The 16665-nt window shown below is 38.3% G+C and overlaps 1 protein-coding gene across 2 annotated transcripts in view; it reads left to right on the top strand.

Moving 5' to 3' along the window:
• The window catches only part of NKAIN3 (sodium/potassium transporting ATPase interacting 3), a 600276-nt gene that overhangs the window by 449340 nt on the left and 134271 nt on the right, over positions 1–16665 (top strand). For both annotated transcript variants that reach the window (XM_044780225.2, XM_070481183.1), the window contains exon 4: positions 10376–10573. In XM_044780225.2, the coding sequence (XP_044636160.1) occupies positions 10376–10573 (198 nt within the window). The remainder of the gene's footprint in view (positions 1–10375; positions 10574–16665) is intronic.

Genomic DNA, 16665 nt, shown 5'->3' with positions numbered 1-16665 from the left:
TTCATATAGAATAAAGGTTTGTGGTTTAGAAGAAATTACATGGTTTTCCAACACCACATAATTCCCACCTCCAGTGACAACCTCCTCTCATCAGCACCCATCGTCACTTTCCAGCTTCATCACCACAGATCAGTCCTGCCTTTCCCAGGACCCCATAGAAATGGAATCATATGGTGTGCACTCTGTTGGATCTGATCTCATTCACTCAACAGCATGTCCATGAAATTCAACCATGTCCTTGATTGTATCAGCAGTCCGTTCTTTCTCATTTCTGTGCAACTTCCATTGTATGAACAAAACATATTTATTTCTCTATTCTACTGTTGATGGACATTTGGACCACTTTCAGGTTTTGGCTATTAAAAGCTGCTGAGAACATAATTGTACAGGTCTTTGGCGGACATATGCATTCATCTCTCCTGGCTACAAAGTCAGGAGTGGAACCTCTAGGTCATAAGGCATACACATATCTAGCTTCAGTAGAAACACAAACCTTTTTCCAAAGTGGCTGCACAAATTCACACTCCCACTAGCAATATAAGAGGCACTTTGATGGATGTGGAGTGGCTTTCTGTTTCTTTAGATTTTCTCAATTGAGATTGTGCCTCAAAGACCCAGAAGTTAGGTTTATTCACTCATTTAACTACTATATATATATATAGTATATATAGTATAAAATATATATCTATATTTTATACATAAATTGAGCTGTTGTTGTGAGCTTGGCATTGGAAAGCAGTGCAGATTATAGTTGATTTATAATCCAGCAGATAAAAAGGTAATGTGTCTTCCCACTCAAAGATCTAAAATTGTGTGGAAGAACCGGGCACTTAGGAGCATATAGAAGGGGTTATATTGCCCAGACTTTCCTGGGGCCAGGGATGACTTTCCAGAGGAAGTGATGTCTCTGCTGAAAGCTAAAAACAAACAGGTTAGCCAGGTAGTTAGGATGGGGAAGGGTTGACTGTAGACACAGAGGATGGAGATGAAGGGTGAGGGTGAATGACAATATTCTACGGAGATGGAAGAGGGTGTGTGAAGTCCAACAGGTTAGAGAGAACCGTTCATTTGGAGAATGGAAAGAAGTTGAGTATGGCTAGAGCAGGGAGTGTGAAGAGAAGAGAAACAAGGAGTCTGGAGAAGTGATAGACCTTTCAAGCTATGCCAAGGAGTTATCTTTTCTCTTTGGGCAGTGGGAAACCACATAAGTGTTTTAAGCAACTAGTGACATCAACACATTTAAGTTTAAAAAATATTATTCTCGTTGTAATAAGAAAAATAAGAGAGCAAGAGGAGATGCCAGGACTTGCATTTAGAGGTCATTGCAATTGTCTTGAAGAGAAACAACGGTTGGCCAGTCTAGGGTAGCGGCAATTGGAATGAAGAGAAATGCAAGGATTTTTTTAATTTTAATTTTTATCTTCAAGCAGTATGGAATACTTAATAAAAAGTAATGAAATAAGTCAACAAATACTTGTGTTGTCACCAATGAAATAAAATTTTTCTAACACAGTTAAACTTTTCTTGTTTACTACACCTTCATCCCTTTTATCACCCTATATTCTGCATTTAATATTTATTATAAATGATTATTTCTTTAAAGCGTTACTAAATATATGCATCCCTAAAAACTACATCTTATTGTTGTGCAACTTTGTAAACTTTATATAACTATTGTCATACAATCTTTTTTCTACAATTTGATTCTTTTAGTCCACATTATGTTTGAGATATCCATCCTTTTTAATATGCATAAGATTAGTTAATTTGTTTCTACTTCACATAGCATGTGATTGCATGAATACCAATTTATTAATTTTTGATATGCATTTAGGTTTTTTCCAAGTTTTTGCTATTGCAAACAATGCTGCTATGAACACTCTTATGTATGTCTACAGGTGTATATGAGCTAGGATAAATACAGAGGGGTAAAATTGCAGAATCATAACTTCTAAATGTTGCCACATTATTCTAAGACTTGCCCTTGTCCTGTGTTGATTGACCATCATGCCATAACTGGACAGTGACAAGTACTATCAAGCTTGATCACTCAAGCTTGTTGTCATTAATTTTATTGTTATTATTAATTTTATTAGTTTTTTTAAAGAACCAAGTTTGTGCTTTGTTGATCATTTCTATTGGATCTTTGATTTCTTTTAAATTAATTTCTGCTTTTATGTATTTCTGATGTTCTTACCCTACTCTTTTTAAATAACACTCATCTTCTAAGATGAAATATACTTAACTTTTTGTTATATTTATGATCTGTCTTCCCATATTAAGTTATTAGCTCCACTGGAGTAGAGATTTTTGTCTGTTTTGTTCATGAATTAATTCCACATCCCAGAACAGCATAAGCAAATAACAAATATTTGTTAATTAAATCTATATCTATTCATCTTTTCTTCTAACATCTTTAGTCTTAACTTATTATTCTTCTAAAAATTTTTAACTGGATGCTTAGCTCATTAATTTTAAGCCTTTTTTCCTACTATAAACATTACATGCTATAAATTTTTTCCTGAATATCATTTTATGTACACTTCAAAAGTTCTGAAATATGGTATCTTTATTATTGTTATTATGTAAATACTACTTGATACCAAAAAGAAATCTGTGTTATATACTTTGACAGTACATGAATTCATTATTTACTTAATTTTCTTTATACCAATTGCTAATCCTTAAAAGAATCAAATAATTTAATTTGAACTGGCAAAATTGTGGTTTTTCTTTAAAAACATTCTTCCCTTCCTACTATATTTATTGCCTGACATTCATCAATAGTGTAGCGCTTTACCTCATCAACTTGGTTATCTTGATGTAGAATTCCTACTGGAAAGGAAAAATAAATGCTTAATTTTTTCCTTTAATTACTCATTTTTGAAGTGAGGTTGTTCTTTATAATTAATAAACTTCATTTTTTTAGAGCAATTCACAGAAAAATTGAGTAGAAAGCACAAAGAAGGTGTTGTTTAAATAGCTACTTTCAATATTAACGAGTTTTTCTGTCTTTCTTTTTTGAGCATTATGAAATCACAGATTTTCATTGATTCAACGTGTTTTGGTTTGCCTCATTCATTATTCTTTTTAAGATTCAAATTATCTCAACTTTAGCCAGTGATAGATTCTTTCTACTGACTCCTACATCCTTTTAACATGACTCACGAATTTTTGAAAATTTTCTTGCTTTCTAGTATATTTTGCACTCTCCTTGTTCCTTCCTTGCACTGCACCTGGGTTTACCATTTCTCCAGGGAATAACTTTGGTTCTTTTTACTGGGAAATCATATTACGCAGTGTGAATCAGAGGTATTCATTGCTACTGGGGTAACATTGTTTCTCAGCCATTTCAGTGGACAGAGATCTCTCTCATACACACACACCACACACACACTCTACATAATCATTTCAAATCATGAGTGCATTTTGATATTTCCAGTTTTATTTTATCATTGCAGTATATTTTTTTGGTAGCAATACAATTTTATTTGCATGTATAAGATGCCATGCATATAGTACCAAACCTTCAAAGACTGAGGGAATAGAGCTTATATTAATCCTTTAGCTAAAGCAATGAATATATACACTTACAGACTAAAACTGTACTAATTCTAAAATTCAGCTAATCCAGATATGAATATAAATGAAAGACTCAGCAACAGAGTTATTTTTTAAAGTGCTGTTTACTATAGGACTAAGATATTGAACTGAATGAATTAAAAAATCAGAACAAAATTAATGGACACAAATATTATACATTTTCATGAAAATTATATAATTAACAGTATGACTGAATGGACTAGAGCCAAAACTCAGAACATGATCATAAAAGCTGTTTAGGTAACATCAGGAAGAAATTTAAATGAACTGATTTCATCATTCTTAGAGTTAATTGATAATGGGCAATATTTTCTTACTTCTAAGGTAAAAAGAAACGCATGGTAAAATATATTACTTAAATGTATGTTACCAACGGGAAGAGCAGTAGATTCTGTTTTCCAAATCACAGTATTTATATTTCTTTTCTTTGACCTTATAACTGTCTCTTCTTCTGTTACACTGCTCCATCCTTTCTCCCTTTACAGGGTCAGGGTGCCCCCTCTCCAGCTGCTATAATTATTCTGCCGATGGGTCACAGCTGGTGGGAGCCTGCATGCTCAATCAGAAACTTGAGTCATCCTTCATTTATCTCTTCCTGTCATCTCCACATGCTGTTCTGCCTCCAAAACATCTCACCTCTCTGTTCTGCCTCTCTCTACTGCTCTACCTTTATCCCAGTCACCTTACCTGCTACAATAACCACCTAACTGGCTTCCACTTTTGCCCCAGTCAAATCTATTCTCTATACAATTCTTAGAATGATCTTTTGCAAGATGGAAAGCAGTTGCCTTGTCAACTGGACTTTGAAAAATCCAGACTTTTTATCATGGCTTGTTTCTTACGTCTTCTTTTTTACACCACTCTTATCCTCACCTCAGCTTCACTCCAGCTATGTGGGCCTTTAATCAGTCCCTGGAGTATTTAGACCTCTTTGCCATCTCATGATCTTTGCACTTGCAGGTCTGTTTGCATGCAACACTCTTTTCCCAAATCTTCACATGTCTAGTTCTTTCTTATCTAGCAGATCTTAGCCCAAATATCAACTATGAGAGAAGCCTTCCCTGACCTCATTCATCATTTTATTTATATTAGTTTTCACAGAGTATAATTACTTTTGTCTACCTACTTGTTTACTTTGTTACCTGTCTTCTCCATTAGAATATACATTCTAATGGAGAATATACAAGGGCAAGAATAACATCTTTTATGTTCGCTTTTGAATCCCAATGCCTAGCTTATATTAGAAACTCTATAACTATCTGTTGAATAGATGGATGAGACTCTGTTGTGTCCTGAAGTGGTCCAATCTAGGGAATTAAGCTCTGGAATGAAGACAAAAGTCTTGATTCCAGCAAGTCGTAGTTGTAAAGATGGGAAACAGGAAAACAAAGTGATCTATGGCCTCTCCTCACTCTGCAGACTGCTCTTTATATTCGATCCCAATGGCGGAGGCCTAAATGAATTTGACTTCCTCATGGCTTGTGGGAAAGATTCTTCAAGAAAGCCACAGCAAATAGGAAACACTTCCCAGTGGAAGCTTAAATATCTTTTAAGCCTCTCCATAAGAGCTGCTTTTCATGCAGGAAAATAGTATATAATTGCTGACATATTTGAACTGGTGCTAAATCTTTGTATTATGGTCTCCAAACACTTAAACCTCACTACCCAGCAGCGCTGTGTTTGTCCTTTATTATATAAATCTACAATACTCTCTGAAGAGTTTAGTGCTTCGGTGAAAAGAAAATAATTAGAGATGTAAAAAAGTTGGTTTAACTTTTCTAAATCATATTCTGAGATGAACAAGTATTTCAAAAGAAGTTTCGACTGACATGAGTTCTATTATATAAATATAAATCCAAAGCTAACTCTTTAAAATTGAGCAAAATCTATTTCCTTAAATACTTGTGGATTTCTCTCCAAGGCCACATTTTTATTTCCAGGTGGGCTGACTTATGAACAAAGAAAGTGAAAAGACAAAGAAAGTACATAGTCATATAAATATGGATTCAATGACCCTTTTAACCATAACTAAGGAGAAGGAAAAAAATGAGTAGTATTTGTATTTGGGAGTCCATTTCTAGAAATAGAGAGTTAAATTAAAGTTAAATTAAATCTAAAGTTAAATTAGACACATACCAAGAAAAGCAGATGATTAAAAGAACAAAGAAGACAGAGACTAACTCCTTGATTAATGAGAAATTGTATAGTGATATACTCTAAAGAAGTGAATATTGAATTTTTTAGGATGTGAGCGATTCCAATACTGTGGCTATGCTTACCTACTATGAAGAGAATGTGGGCAGACATGTCCACATATAGTTAATCAACAGCATTTCAAAGAATTCTGGAAATTACTTTTTTTTATTCAAGTATTTGAAGAAAATGGAAACAAGTTTGAAATTCACACCAACGAAATGAAAGAACTTTTACACGTTTAATATTTACTTGAATAGATATTAGAGGGGAAGCAGATATTCTGTAATAATTTTCTTTTAAATCATAACTTGGTGAGTCTGAGCAGATACAGCTGACATCTGGTTCCCCACATATTGACTCTTGTCCTCCTTGCCCACACTTGAAGCCACCACCCTACGTTCTTACTACCTTGACTCCCAAACTTCATGGAAAAAAACACACCAAATTCTCTCTTTTTGGTCCCCTCAATTCCTTGAAATCCAGTTTTTCACTCCCAGCACTCTCCTGGCATTGCCCTTTGTAAGGTCCCCCTTGCCTCACCAATCAGCAAATTCAATGGTCTTTTTTTTACAAGATTTTGAATCAAAGGCATTGCCCACTTCCCTGAAATTCTCTCTTCTGTTGGTCCTGACATGCTTTCTTTCCAGGCTTTCCTCCCACCTCTCAAGCTCTTCTGCTTTGATTTCATGTTTCTCTTCTCCTTGCTTTCCTCTTCCTTGTTCTACAAACTGTCCTCAGTAAACACAGACACTTGCATAAATACAAATACCATTGTTTATATCTTTTAAATTCTAGAGAAAATGGTGAGGATATCAGTTGTCAATGTTCTTAACCATGGTGTGCTTAAATTATCACATAATAGCCTAATTCCAAGAAGTGAAAGAAAAACGACATTTGAGTTACTCAAAATTATTTTTAAGACTACTTGGCGGATCTATGATTTAGCATTAACCCACATATTTCAAAACTACAGGCTTTGGTATGGTAACAAAAAGCTTCAAAAAAATAAGTAATCTTCTGTATTTATTTATTTTTCTTTATAAAAAAAAGATTGCAGTTTTCCATGTTGCATTTCCTCTGACATGCCTCATATGAGAAATTAAGTTATCATGTGTTAAGTTTTCTTTAAATGTTTGAAATCTGACTACTAAAGGAGCCAGAAATCAGACACAAACTTAAGATAAAATTTTATGCAAAATTTAAGTAAGGTGTTTGAACTTTAAGTATAATTTGATACTATTGATGTTCTCATTCAAAATTTAATACAGTAATTGCAAAGAATAGTACAGTTTATAAACATGTTATAGTGCTGTTACTAAACCAGGTTCATTTTGCCTGTCACATGGAAAGCCAATCACCTAGACAATGAGCTTGCAGCAGAGAAAGCGTTTATTTACGAGGCAGCCGCGTGAGGAGACGGGAAAACAAATCTCAAATACGCCTCCCAAGAAATGGGGATTAGGGATATTTATGAAGTAGAGGGGCAGGGTGATCTGAAGTGTGGGAATAGATTATTGGAGGTAAGAAGTGAGGTAATTGATGATCTGTGCAAGTGTAGTCAGGCTTCATGGCTTTTCATAGACAAATGTTCACCAAATGGTGATGTTAGCATGATCTGAGGGTGATTCCGGTTCCCTGACATCAGGAGTTCACCTATTGGACACCTATGAAGGCCCAGATGGTGGGTTGGTAGTCTGGACTGGCCTGAACCAGACAGGGGTAACTGTTAGTTCCTGAAAAATAACTTTGGCATCTGTTACCATGGTGACCCAAGCATCATGGAGATGTTATCTCTGAGGAACCTAGTGGGAGTCAGATAATATACTGCCTGTCTTCATGACTTAAAAATAAGCAGCACAGCTAACAATGGGTGAGTGAACAACTAAAGACTATGATTAATAATTGCCTAAAAAACTTTAGTTACTAGCTACCTAATCATTAATGGCTAACTATCCACTGGTTTCAATGCCAACAAATTGAGAACTACACTGAGAGATTTTATGAGTGTAATGAATATATATCATTAGTTCACAAATATACTTTTGTTTTATTTATGTAATATAAATTTTAGTCAAAATCACATTGAAAGGAACTTGCAATCCTGCAATAGAAAAGGCCACTGGGTAAAAATGCTTAAAGAATAGAAATTGCTATGAATTTTGAGATTATGCTAGTTCATCCTGAACCGAATGAACTCTATTAAAATGGGAAATAATAGTTTTTCTGTGGTGATCAAGACGAACTGTAAGAGATTAAATCTGACGGCCAGGAAAGGGAGCAGTCAGTGTGCAGTTTGCCTGCAGGTAAATTGCCATGTGTTAAACTGAATTCACTAGCTAGAGCAATTATTTTTCTATAATATTTTTCCTTCTGAGGCTAACTGCAAATGATACATGTAGCAAACCAACAACCAAAAAAAAAAAAAGATGCAAAATGTTTTATTATCAATGAAGTGCTATATCTGTGAAGGTAACTGAAAGATACATGTAACAAATCAACCACCAAGAAAAGAAAACTATGTAAAATGTTTTATTATTGATATAATCTGAGGCATACTTATAATGGTACTTCAGATTTCTTTAGCTGAGGCAAATCTAAACCATAGAGTAACTTGGCTTACTCACATGAACTGGAAATGTTTCTAACCTTGTGATTGACATACATATATACAGCAGAGAATAACAGGGGAGAGTTTCCCCACTGTCCTTGCTCAGGGAGCTCTCAAACTGGTTATTTTCAGTCTAAGCCACTTATAACTTCAAGGGCTTTCCATTTTATACCAGCTTCCTCTATGTTTTCACAGTTCCAAACTCAATTTCTGGCACATAGGAGTGTCCTACACCACTGAGGTAGGGACTGTCCTCACCCTACTGAGGTGGAAATGAGCATCATTTGTGTTGCACAATCATGGGGCAGCCCCTGGGCCTCTGATAAAGATGGCGTTACAGTGCCCACTCCATCATGTCCCCCTGGCACTAGTGACAATAGAATTTGCTCAGTCATGGCTGAGAAATTAACAAGAGTTGACCCTGCGTCTGTGTCCACAGCTTCCCTGAAGCTCCAGTGTCCTGGTCCACAGGCCCCTTTGCCCTCTCTCCATCCTCACATATCTTTCTTCCTTCTCCACAGGGGCAGCTATAATCTTTAGTTTGTTTGGGAGTCAAGAGCCTGGTTCCATATCTATTCTTTTCAGTCTACTGTTGTGACAAAAACATTATGATCTTAGTTCTTCATGACTGACACTTCACTAATACTAAAGGGCCTCTCTTGAGGATTAAACACTTGGCTGTGGTCTCTCCTAAGATCTCTGAAAGCTTGCTTTGCTATATAAATGTGGAGGATTGCCTTCTTTGTTCTTTTGCCCTGGCTAGGAGTATATTTTCTGGAAACAACTGAGGTGGAAGGACCTATCTCCCTTCCAGAAATAAGGAATTGGAAGGGATTGGGAGTGAGAACACAGTAGGTACTGGGATAGTAACACAGCATCATAGCTGAAAGTACAGACTGCATAGGATCAAGTTCTGGGTCTACCACTAGATAGGCAAGTTATTTAATTTATTCATTAGCTAAATTGGGCAGTTTATTTTACCTCTCTGTGACTTACTTTCCACACTTGTGTTAGTGCCTTATGGCTGGTATATAAAATTACCAGAAACCTGGTGTCTTAAACAACAAACATTTAGTCTCGCATGGTTCTGGAGGCTAGAAGTCTGAAATCAGTCACACCAGGGGGCAGTAGTCAAGGTGTTGGCAGGGCCATGCTCCCTCTGGCGCTTTAGGGGAGAATCCTTCCTGCCTCGTCCAGCTTCTCGTGACTGCCAACATTCCTTGGATGCTCATGCCCACGTCACTCCAATCTCTGTAGTCGCACCACCTTCTCTTCTTCTTGTGTCTAATCTCCCTCTGTCTCCCTCTCTAAGGAGACCTGTGATTGTGTCTAGGGCCCACTCAGATAATCCAGTATAATCCTCCCATCTCATGACCCTTAATTTAATCACATCTGCAACATCTTTTATTGCCATAGAAGATGAAATTCACAGTTTCCAGGGACTAGGACGTAAAGATCTTCTGCAGGGACTATTATTCATCCCACTGTAAATTGGTTTAATAACAGTACCTATGTGAACATTAAAGGATATAATACATAAAAAGTGCTTGGAAGAAAAGTGCTTAGAATGATGTCTCCTATGCAATAAAGCACTCAATAATTGTTAGCCCATATTGGTGATGTCAATGATGGTAAAGCAACAAGAAAATGCAGACAAAAAGTTTCAAAATGAACAAAATAATTTTTTAAATGAACATAAGTAGAGGGCCTCATCTCTGGATTTTTGATGTGTGCTAACGTTAAAATATTATTATTCAAAGGACTGTGTCTCAACACTGAACAATTATAACCCAGTACTTTAGGCATGTGATATGCACAGCCATTTTTGGTTTTGCCTTTTGTTACTTTTCACTTGATATTTAAGTCGTTTCAACAACTTTATTCATCCTGATTCTTCCTAAGGTGAAAATCAAAGATGTGATGTGATACGATTGTCTCTTTTTACCCTCTTGTCTCCTCCTCACTTAGGATACAGACCTAATGACATTCAACATCTCTGTACACCGGTCATGGTGGCGGGAACACGGACCTGGCTGTGTCCGGAGAGTGCTGCCTCCATCAGCCCATGGCATGATGGACGATTACACGTACGTCTCCGTCACAGGCTGCATCGTCGACTTCCAGTACCTGGAGGTCATCCACAGTGCCGTCCAAATACTACTCTCCGTGAGTGTCACGTTTGTGTCATTGTCTGATCAGAACTCTCCTTTATTGGCATTTTATATCTAAACTTTCCATCTGCACCCCCCTGGTAGATGATGCCATTATGCTAACATTAGTTATACTTACTGGCAGGTTACATCATTATTCCTCTTGGTATCCAGACACTTTGTTTTTAGAACCAGTTAGTTGCTGTCATTTCTAACTTGAGATACAATCCACATCATTCAGTAAATAGTATCACTGTCCCCGGAAGTGATGCATTGTCCGTTCACTGCCTCAGGCTCTTCTACTATCACTTCTACTACTGCTTCTGCTTCTAATGCAGTCTTCTACTACTGCTTGTCAGTTCCAGAGAAAGAGGGATGGAAATGCACCTAGTGGCTTGCTCAATCTAATAAACTTCATATTTCAAATAGTTATTCTTTCAGACAACAGATCCCTTCAAAGAGTCTTACGCATTTTAGTGCCTAAAATTTGGTGTCAGGATACAATTCCACATAGAGAAAGAGAGAGAAGAAAAGGCTTGATTGGACCACAGAAGGTTTACGTGCTGGGGATTTCTTAAAGTTAATTTCTTTCCACCAGATTGTCCCACTGACAATTTGAGCACAGTGTGGAGTGAAATTAAAATATATACCATCATTGAGAATGGTGTTCCCTGAGATCAAACAAGGAGTTGACATGTTGTCTGAGTCAATATACAATAAAGCCATTCTCAACCACACCTTTCATATAAACCAACCATCTCAGTTCTTCTGTCCAATTGCATAATTAAAGTCAGATTAAGAGATGCAGATTCAACAATAAATAAATGTATGACAGCAATATAAGAGATGTATGTCAGTGAAGAATATAACTTGGAATTATTTCTAGAAAAACTTTGAGAAATCCTTGCTATCACTTACCGTATCTGTTGTCTACTGCTGTGTAATAAATCACTCCAAAATGGAACTACTCAAAACAATATCTATTGATTGCTTAGACTTCTGTGGGTCAGGAATTTGGGTGGGGCTCAGCTGGGTAGTTCTTCTGCTCCACATAGTATTGGCTAGGGTTACTCGTGTGAACCTTTCAACCGGGAGCTCTCCAGGGGCCAGAATATCCAAGAAGACCTCACTCATACATGTGGTGCTGGCAGTTGGCCCACATTCTCCTCCACACAGCTTCTCTTTTTGCAGAAAACTTGACAGGCTTTCGGACAGCAAGGTAGCTGGGTTCCAAGTGGAGAAGGCTAGGATGTAAGCATTTATCAAGCCTCTACTTGAGTAATGCTTACCATTGTCCCATTGGCCATGGGGGGTCATATGAGCAAGCCCAGAGTGAATGCAGGAGGGGTCTGGAGAAAGGTGAGAATACCAGGAGGCATTTGGGGCCACCAATGTGGCGGTCTTACCTCACTTACATAATCTATTAATTATTGTTCTTTAACCTGAATATGTCATGTTTTAAAATAGTTTTAGAGCACATTTGAATTGTAATTTTCTAGAAAAACTAAAGATTAAAGTAAAAGATTTAAAAGTCTTTCAATGTTCTAGTTCAATGAAAGGCAAATTCTACCCTGAATTCAAAGAAGAAGGTTTTACCTCAATACAGAGGAAATTTCTTTCAGAGATGTAACAGGGAATCTGATAATTCTCAGTTTCTATATGCTGTCATTTATCAATATATGTTTATAAGTCTTTCCCTATCCACTGGTCTTTCTTTAATCTCCCAGCAGTTACAAAAGAAACTATGGCAAAGTATTTATGTTTAAATCTTTGTATCAAAAAAATATGGAGGCAAGTTTTCTCTTAAAATCTTTCAGCCTATTTTAAGGTAACAGAGTACCCTATTACCATATACCATATAGATTCTAAAGATTCTTATTAATTTTTTTTGGTTAAGGAAGATTCACCCTGAGCTAATGTCCATTGCCAATCTTCCTCGTTTTGCTTGAGGAAGACTGTTGCTGTGTTAGCATCTGTGCCAATCTTCCCCTATCTTGCATGTGGGATGCCACCACAGCATGGCTTGATGAGCAGTGTGTAGGTCTGTGCCAAGGGTTCCAAACCTGCAAACCCCTGGCCACCAAAGCAGAGTGTGTGAACTTAACCACTACATCACCAGGCCGACCCCTTAACGTTTTTAATATTGAAGGATTTTTCTAGAATCTTTCTTCTTTTCTTTTTTTTTTTTCTTTTAAAGATTGGCACCTGGGCTAACAACTGTTGCCAATCTTTTTTTTTTTTTTTTCTGCTTCATCTCCCCAAACCGCCCCCGTACACAGTTGTGTATCTTAGTTGCACGTCCTTCTAGTTGTGGGATGTGGGACACCACGTCAACGTGGCCTGATGAGTGATGCCATGTCCGCGCCCAGGATCCGAACCCTGGGCCACCGCAGCGAAGCGCGTGAACTTAACCACTCGGCCATGGAGCCGGTCCCTCTAGAATCTTTCATATGTGCCTATACCCCCTCCTTTTAAAAAGTCATTCATAGTAAATTGCTAAGCCATTTTGTGGTGTGATGGTGTGAAGTCCAAATTTTTATAATGCATCAGAATGCTATGAAATCAAAAAGCCATTTCTCCATAGTAACTCAATTCAAATGAACAGCAAGGTGAAAGTATTTATTTGATAAGAAGCCGAACTGACACATAAAAACCTACACTAAAGAGAAATACTAAATGAAGTGTATGTTGCCACCTGAAAGTATGTGCCACTTATAAATGAATTCCTCGACATACTCGTCTAGTGGACATTCCAAGCTGTCCACCTGCATACATAGTCCTGACCATACTGTTCAGCCTTCCAGCAATAAAAGGATTAGATGCTGATCTCTGACTTTTCTTGTGTAATATGCCTGTGGGACAAGATTTCCAATATTTTATCTTTTTATATTAAAATGAAATATATCTTGAAATTGTTTTACAACTATCCAATTATGTGGTTGATTTTATATGAGTTTCTTGTATTTTACACTTATTTCTTATAAATATGTTTACATTTACTAGAATTGTGATTTTTTAATCTGACATGGGAATACTTCCTGTATCAGTTGCCTAGGATGTACTGAGATGTCAGTTTTGTTACTGAAAAACAGGAGTGATAGTTGCAAGATTAGCCTGTGCTTCATCAGCAACAGCTAAGCACACAGACAAAGGGCTTTGTGTCGGGCAAGGTCCCATAGGCCCTCCTGCACCAGGAGTTCCCCCGTACTTGCTGGAGGCACAGGAATATCTGGGACACATGGGAGAGACCGATGGAGGCGGCCAGGAGGGTGGACGGATTCCCTCGGGGTTTCACGGCAGCAGCTCTTTGCAAGTGAGAGGGAAGCGCTTGATTGATTTCCCGTGGATACAGCTCTGCTGGTGAATACTGCCTATACAGTGGTCCTGCATTAAAGTAGAGCGTGGAACTGGAAGAAATGAAATCCCAGTCATAAGCACTTTGCAGGAACTGTGTACAAACTTGATGGAAACAAAAAAAAAAAAGAGCAGAACTCAGAAAGAGGGCAATGGGCTGGGATCCCATATGGGGCTGTCACCCAAGGCTCTGAGGGCATCTGGGACCCACTCAACTGGCCCCAGCACAGTAGCTCATGCATTCTCCCAGAGCCCCTGACCCTGCACAGCAGCAATCTGCCTTGGGCTTCCTTCGCAGGTGCTCAGCTTGAGGGGGAGAGGGAGAGTGGAAGGCGGGGAAGTTCCTGTTGCCCTCGTGTCACCGAGGCCTAGAGCAGGGCTCCTGCAAATGATCAGCAACAGCATGTTACAGATCAGGGTGGAATCCACAGAAAGGCTGTGGACAGTATGAGAGGAGGAGCAAGATTTACTCCCCAGACGAGATGACAAGTCAAAGGCGGTAGCCAGGATCAGGCTGTAGGGTGGTCCTAGTCACTCCCCTCCATGCTCACTGCCCCTGCCTTGGTTCACATGCTCATCATTGGGCATGTGAAGGATGGCCAGTAACCTCCTAAATAGTCTTCCTGGCCCCAGGTCCACCCCACCCACCATCACGCATGCATTTGCTCCCAGGGAGATGATTACAAAGTGCAAATGTGATCGCTCACTTTCCTTTTGATCACCCTTCAAAGATTCCCATTACCTTCGAGATGAAATCTGAATTCGTGCCCTGTCATGAGAGGCCCTTATGACCTGCCGCTTGCCTGACTCCCAGTCTTATCTCCTGCCACTCCCCAAGAGAACCCATCCAGTCTCTGCAGAGCATGACCGTTCCGAAGGCAGCCCTGCTGCCCACACGCAGCCCTCTGCTTGGAAGGGCTCTCCACCCCAAGCGCCCTCTTACCCCAATCTCAGCTCTTCATCCGCCTGGCCACAGTCCACTAGTAAACATCTTCCCCCAAGGTTTCAGGATATGTTCATTTAATTTTTAAAGTAGATAATACATTCACTTAGTTCAAAAATGTAAAAATGTGTGCAGAGAAAATACTCCCTCCCATCCTTGTGCCCCGACTTGCCTGGTTCCGCCATCTCTGCTCCCAGACAGGCAGCCAGTTCTGTTTTTTTGTTTTTTAGTGTTACGCATGTGATTCCAAAATGTCTTTATGCAAATACGACTCTATATCTTTATTTGCCCCCACGAAAGACAGCATATGACATGCAGTTCTGAGGCTTTTCTTTTTTTTTACCTATTATATATTTTGTAGTTATTTTTATATTAGCACATCAGTGTTGCCTTGTTTATTTGATGGCTCCCTATTTATGGACATTTGGACTGTCAACTTCATCCAAATATAATGATTTTGGATGTACATAACATATATATACATAACAATATATGTAACATACGTATATACCTCACATAATATATAATACATAGTATAATATAACGTCAATTATGTATTATAATTATGTGACTATTATACACAGTGTTGTGTCACTGAGAGCATTTCCTAGACCTGCCCGGCTCACTCACCCCCAGGCTGCACTAGACAGCCTGCCACGTGAGCACACTGTCCCATAATTATTGAGTCTCTGCTCTGTCTATCTTATGAAAGCTCCTTGCAGGCCAGAATTGTGCCCCTTTTTCACTTGTTCATTTCTGTTGTCCCACTGACTATCAGAGTGATGGCACCTAGAATTTGTTAAATGAGTCAATGACCAACAAATAAGAGGTTCCAAAGTCTGAAGTGGGTAAATGCAAAAGGCAGATTCTATTGATCACAAACTGGCAGCAGTGAGTGCAGACAAAATGCAGGAGCCAGAGTGAAAATTCCCTTCATCTGAGAAATGACGAGAGTGTGGGCAAAAAGTTCTGCAGAGTGCTTGGCACAGAAGCACTCAATAAATATGAGCTTTGTATTGTTAGTACTGATGTTATTACTGCAGTTGCTCTTTGCCTGTCCCTCTTCAAAAACCAAAGCGCTCCCTCCTGGTGCTATTCTATCTGTTGAACTCTTAGTTCTTTAATCCCACACCTGACACCCAGTACCTGCATGAAATGTGTCATTTATATGATGTTCGTAGGACGCGCAATCATAAATCCCTATTCTGAAGACGGAACTTTTATTTAACATGTGTCTATTTTCCACATTCTGGCTTCCTAGAATTCTTTCCTATCTCTGCCTCTCAAGAGCATTTGGCTCACTTTTCATATTTGCATGAAAAACCTCAGAATTGCTTCAGTGATACAAGGGTTGAAGCAGCCAGTTAAAGGCCAGTAGTGAGCTCCTGAGGGCTGTGGCTTTGACTCCTTATTTACCCCGTATCCCTAATGCCTCAGGCTGTACCTAGCTCCAAGTGGCCACTCATTCAGTTGTTAAGTAAATTGTCACATAAATTTTCTGGATTTTAGATTTACAAAATGCAAAGTACATAATTTTTAAACATTGGATGTCATTTAATGAGGCTATGTTTTGATTTTGTTTCATTTTGTTTCATACCATTTGGTAAAGGGAACCCATGCAAAAAACATTCTTCCAAATTATTTCTGATGCGGATGCTATTTGACTGGATTGGTGAGGGTCCCCAGGTGCAGGGAAGAGGAAAGTCAATCTGCTCCAAGACCATAACTCGACCTTTGAATTTGTCCTTCCACATCCACGTGTTCTTCATCATGGGCGTGACTTCACTAGTTTGGCCTACCTTCATTGCTTT

The sequence above is a fragment of the Equus asinus genome, chromosome 12 (assembly GCF_041296235.1).
Source record: "Equus asinus isolate D_3611 breed Donkey chromosome 12, EquAss-T2T_v2, whole genome shotgun sequence".
In the NCBI taxonomy this organism is placed as follows: domain Eukaryota; kingdom Metazoa; phylum Chordata; class Mammalia; order Perissodactyla; family Equidae; genus Equus; species Equus asinus.
The sequence above is the reverse complement of the archived record's forward strand: the minus strand, read 5'-3'. Positions and strand labels throughout refer to the sequence as shown.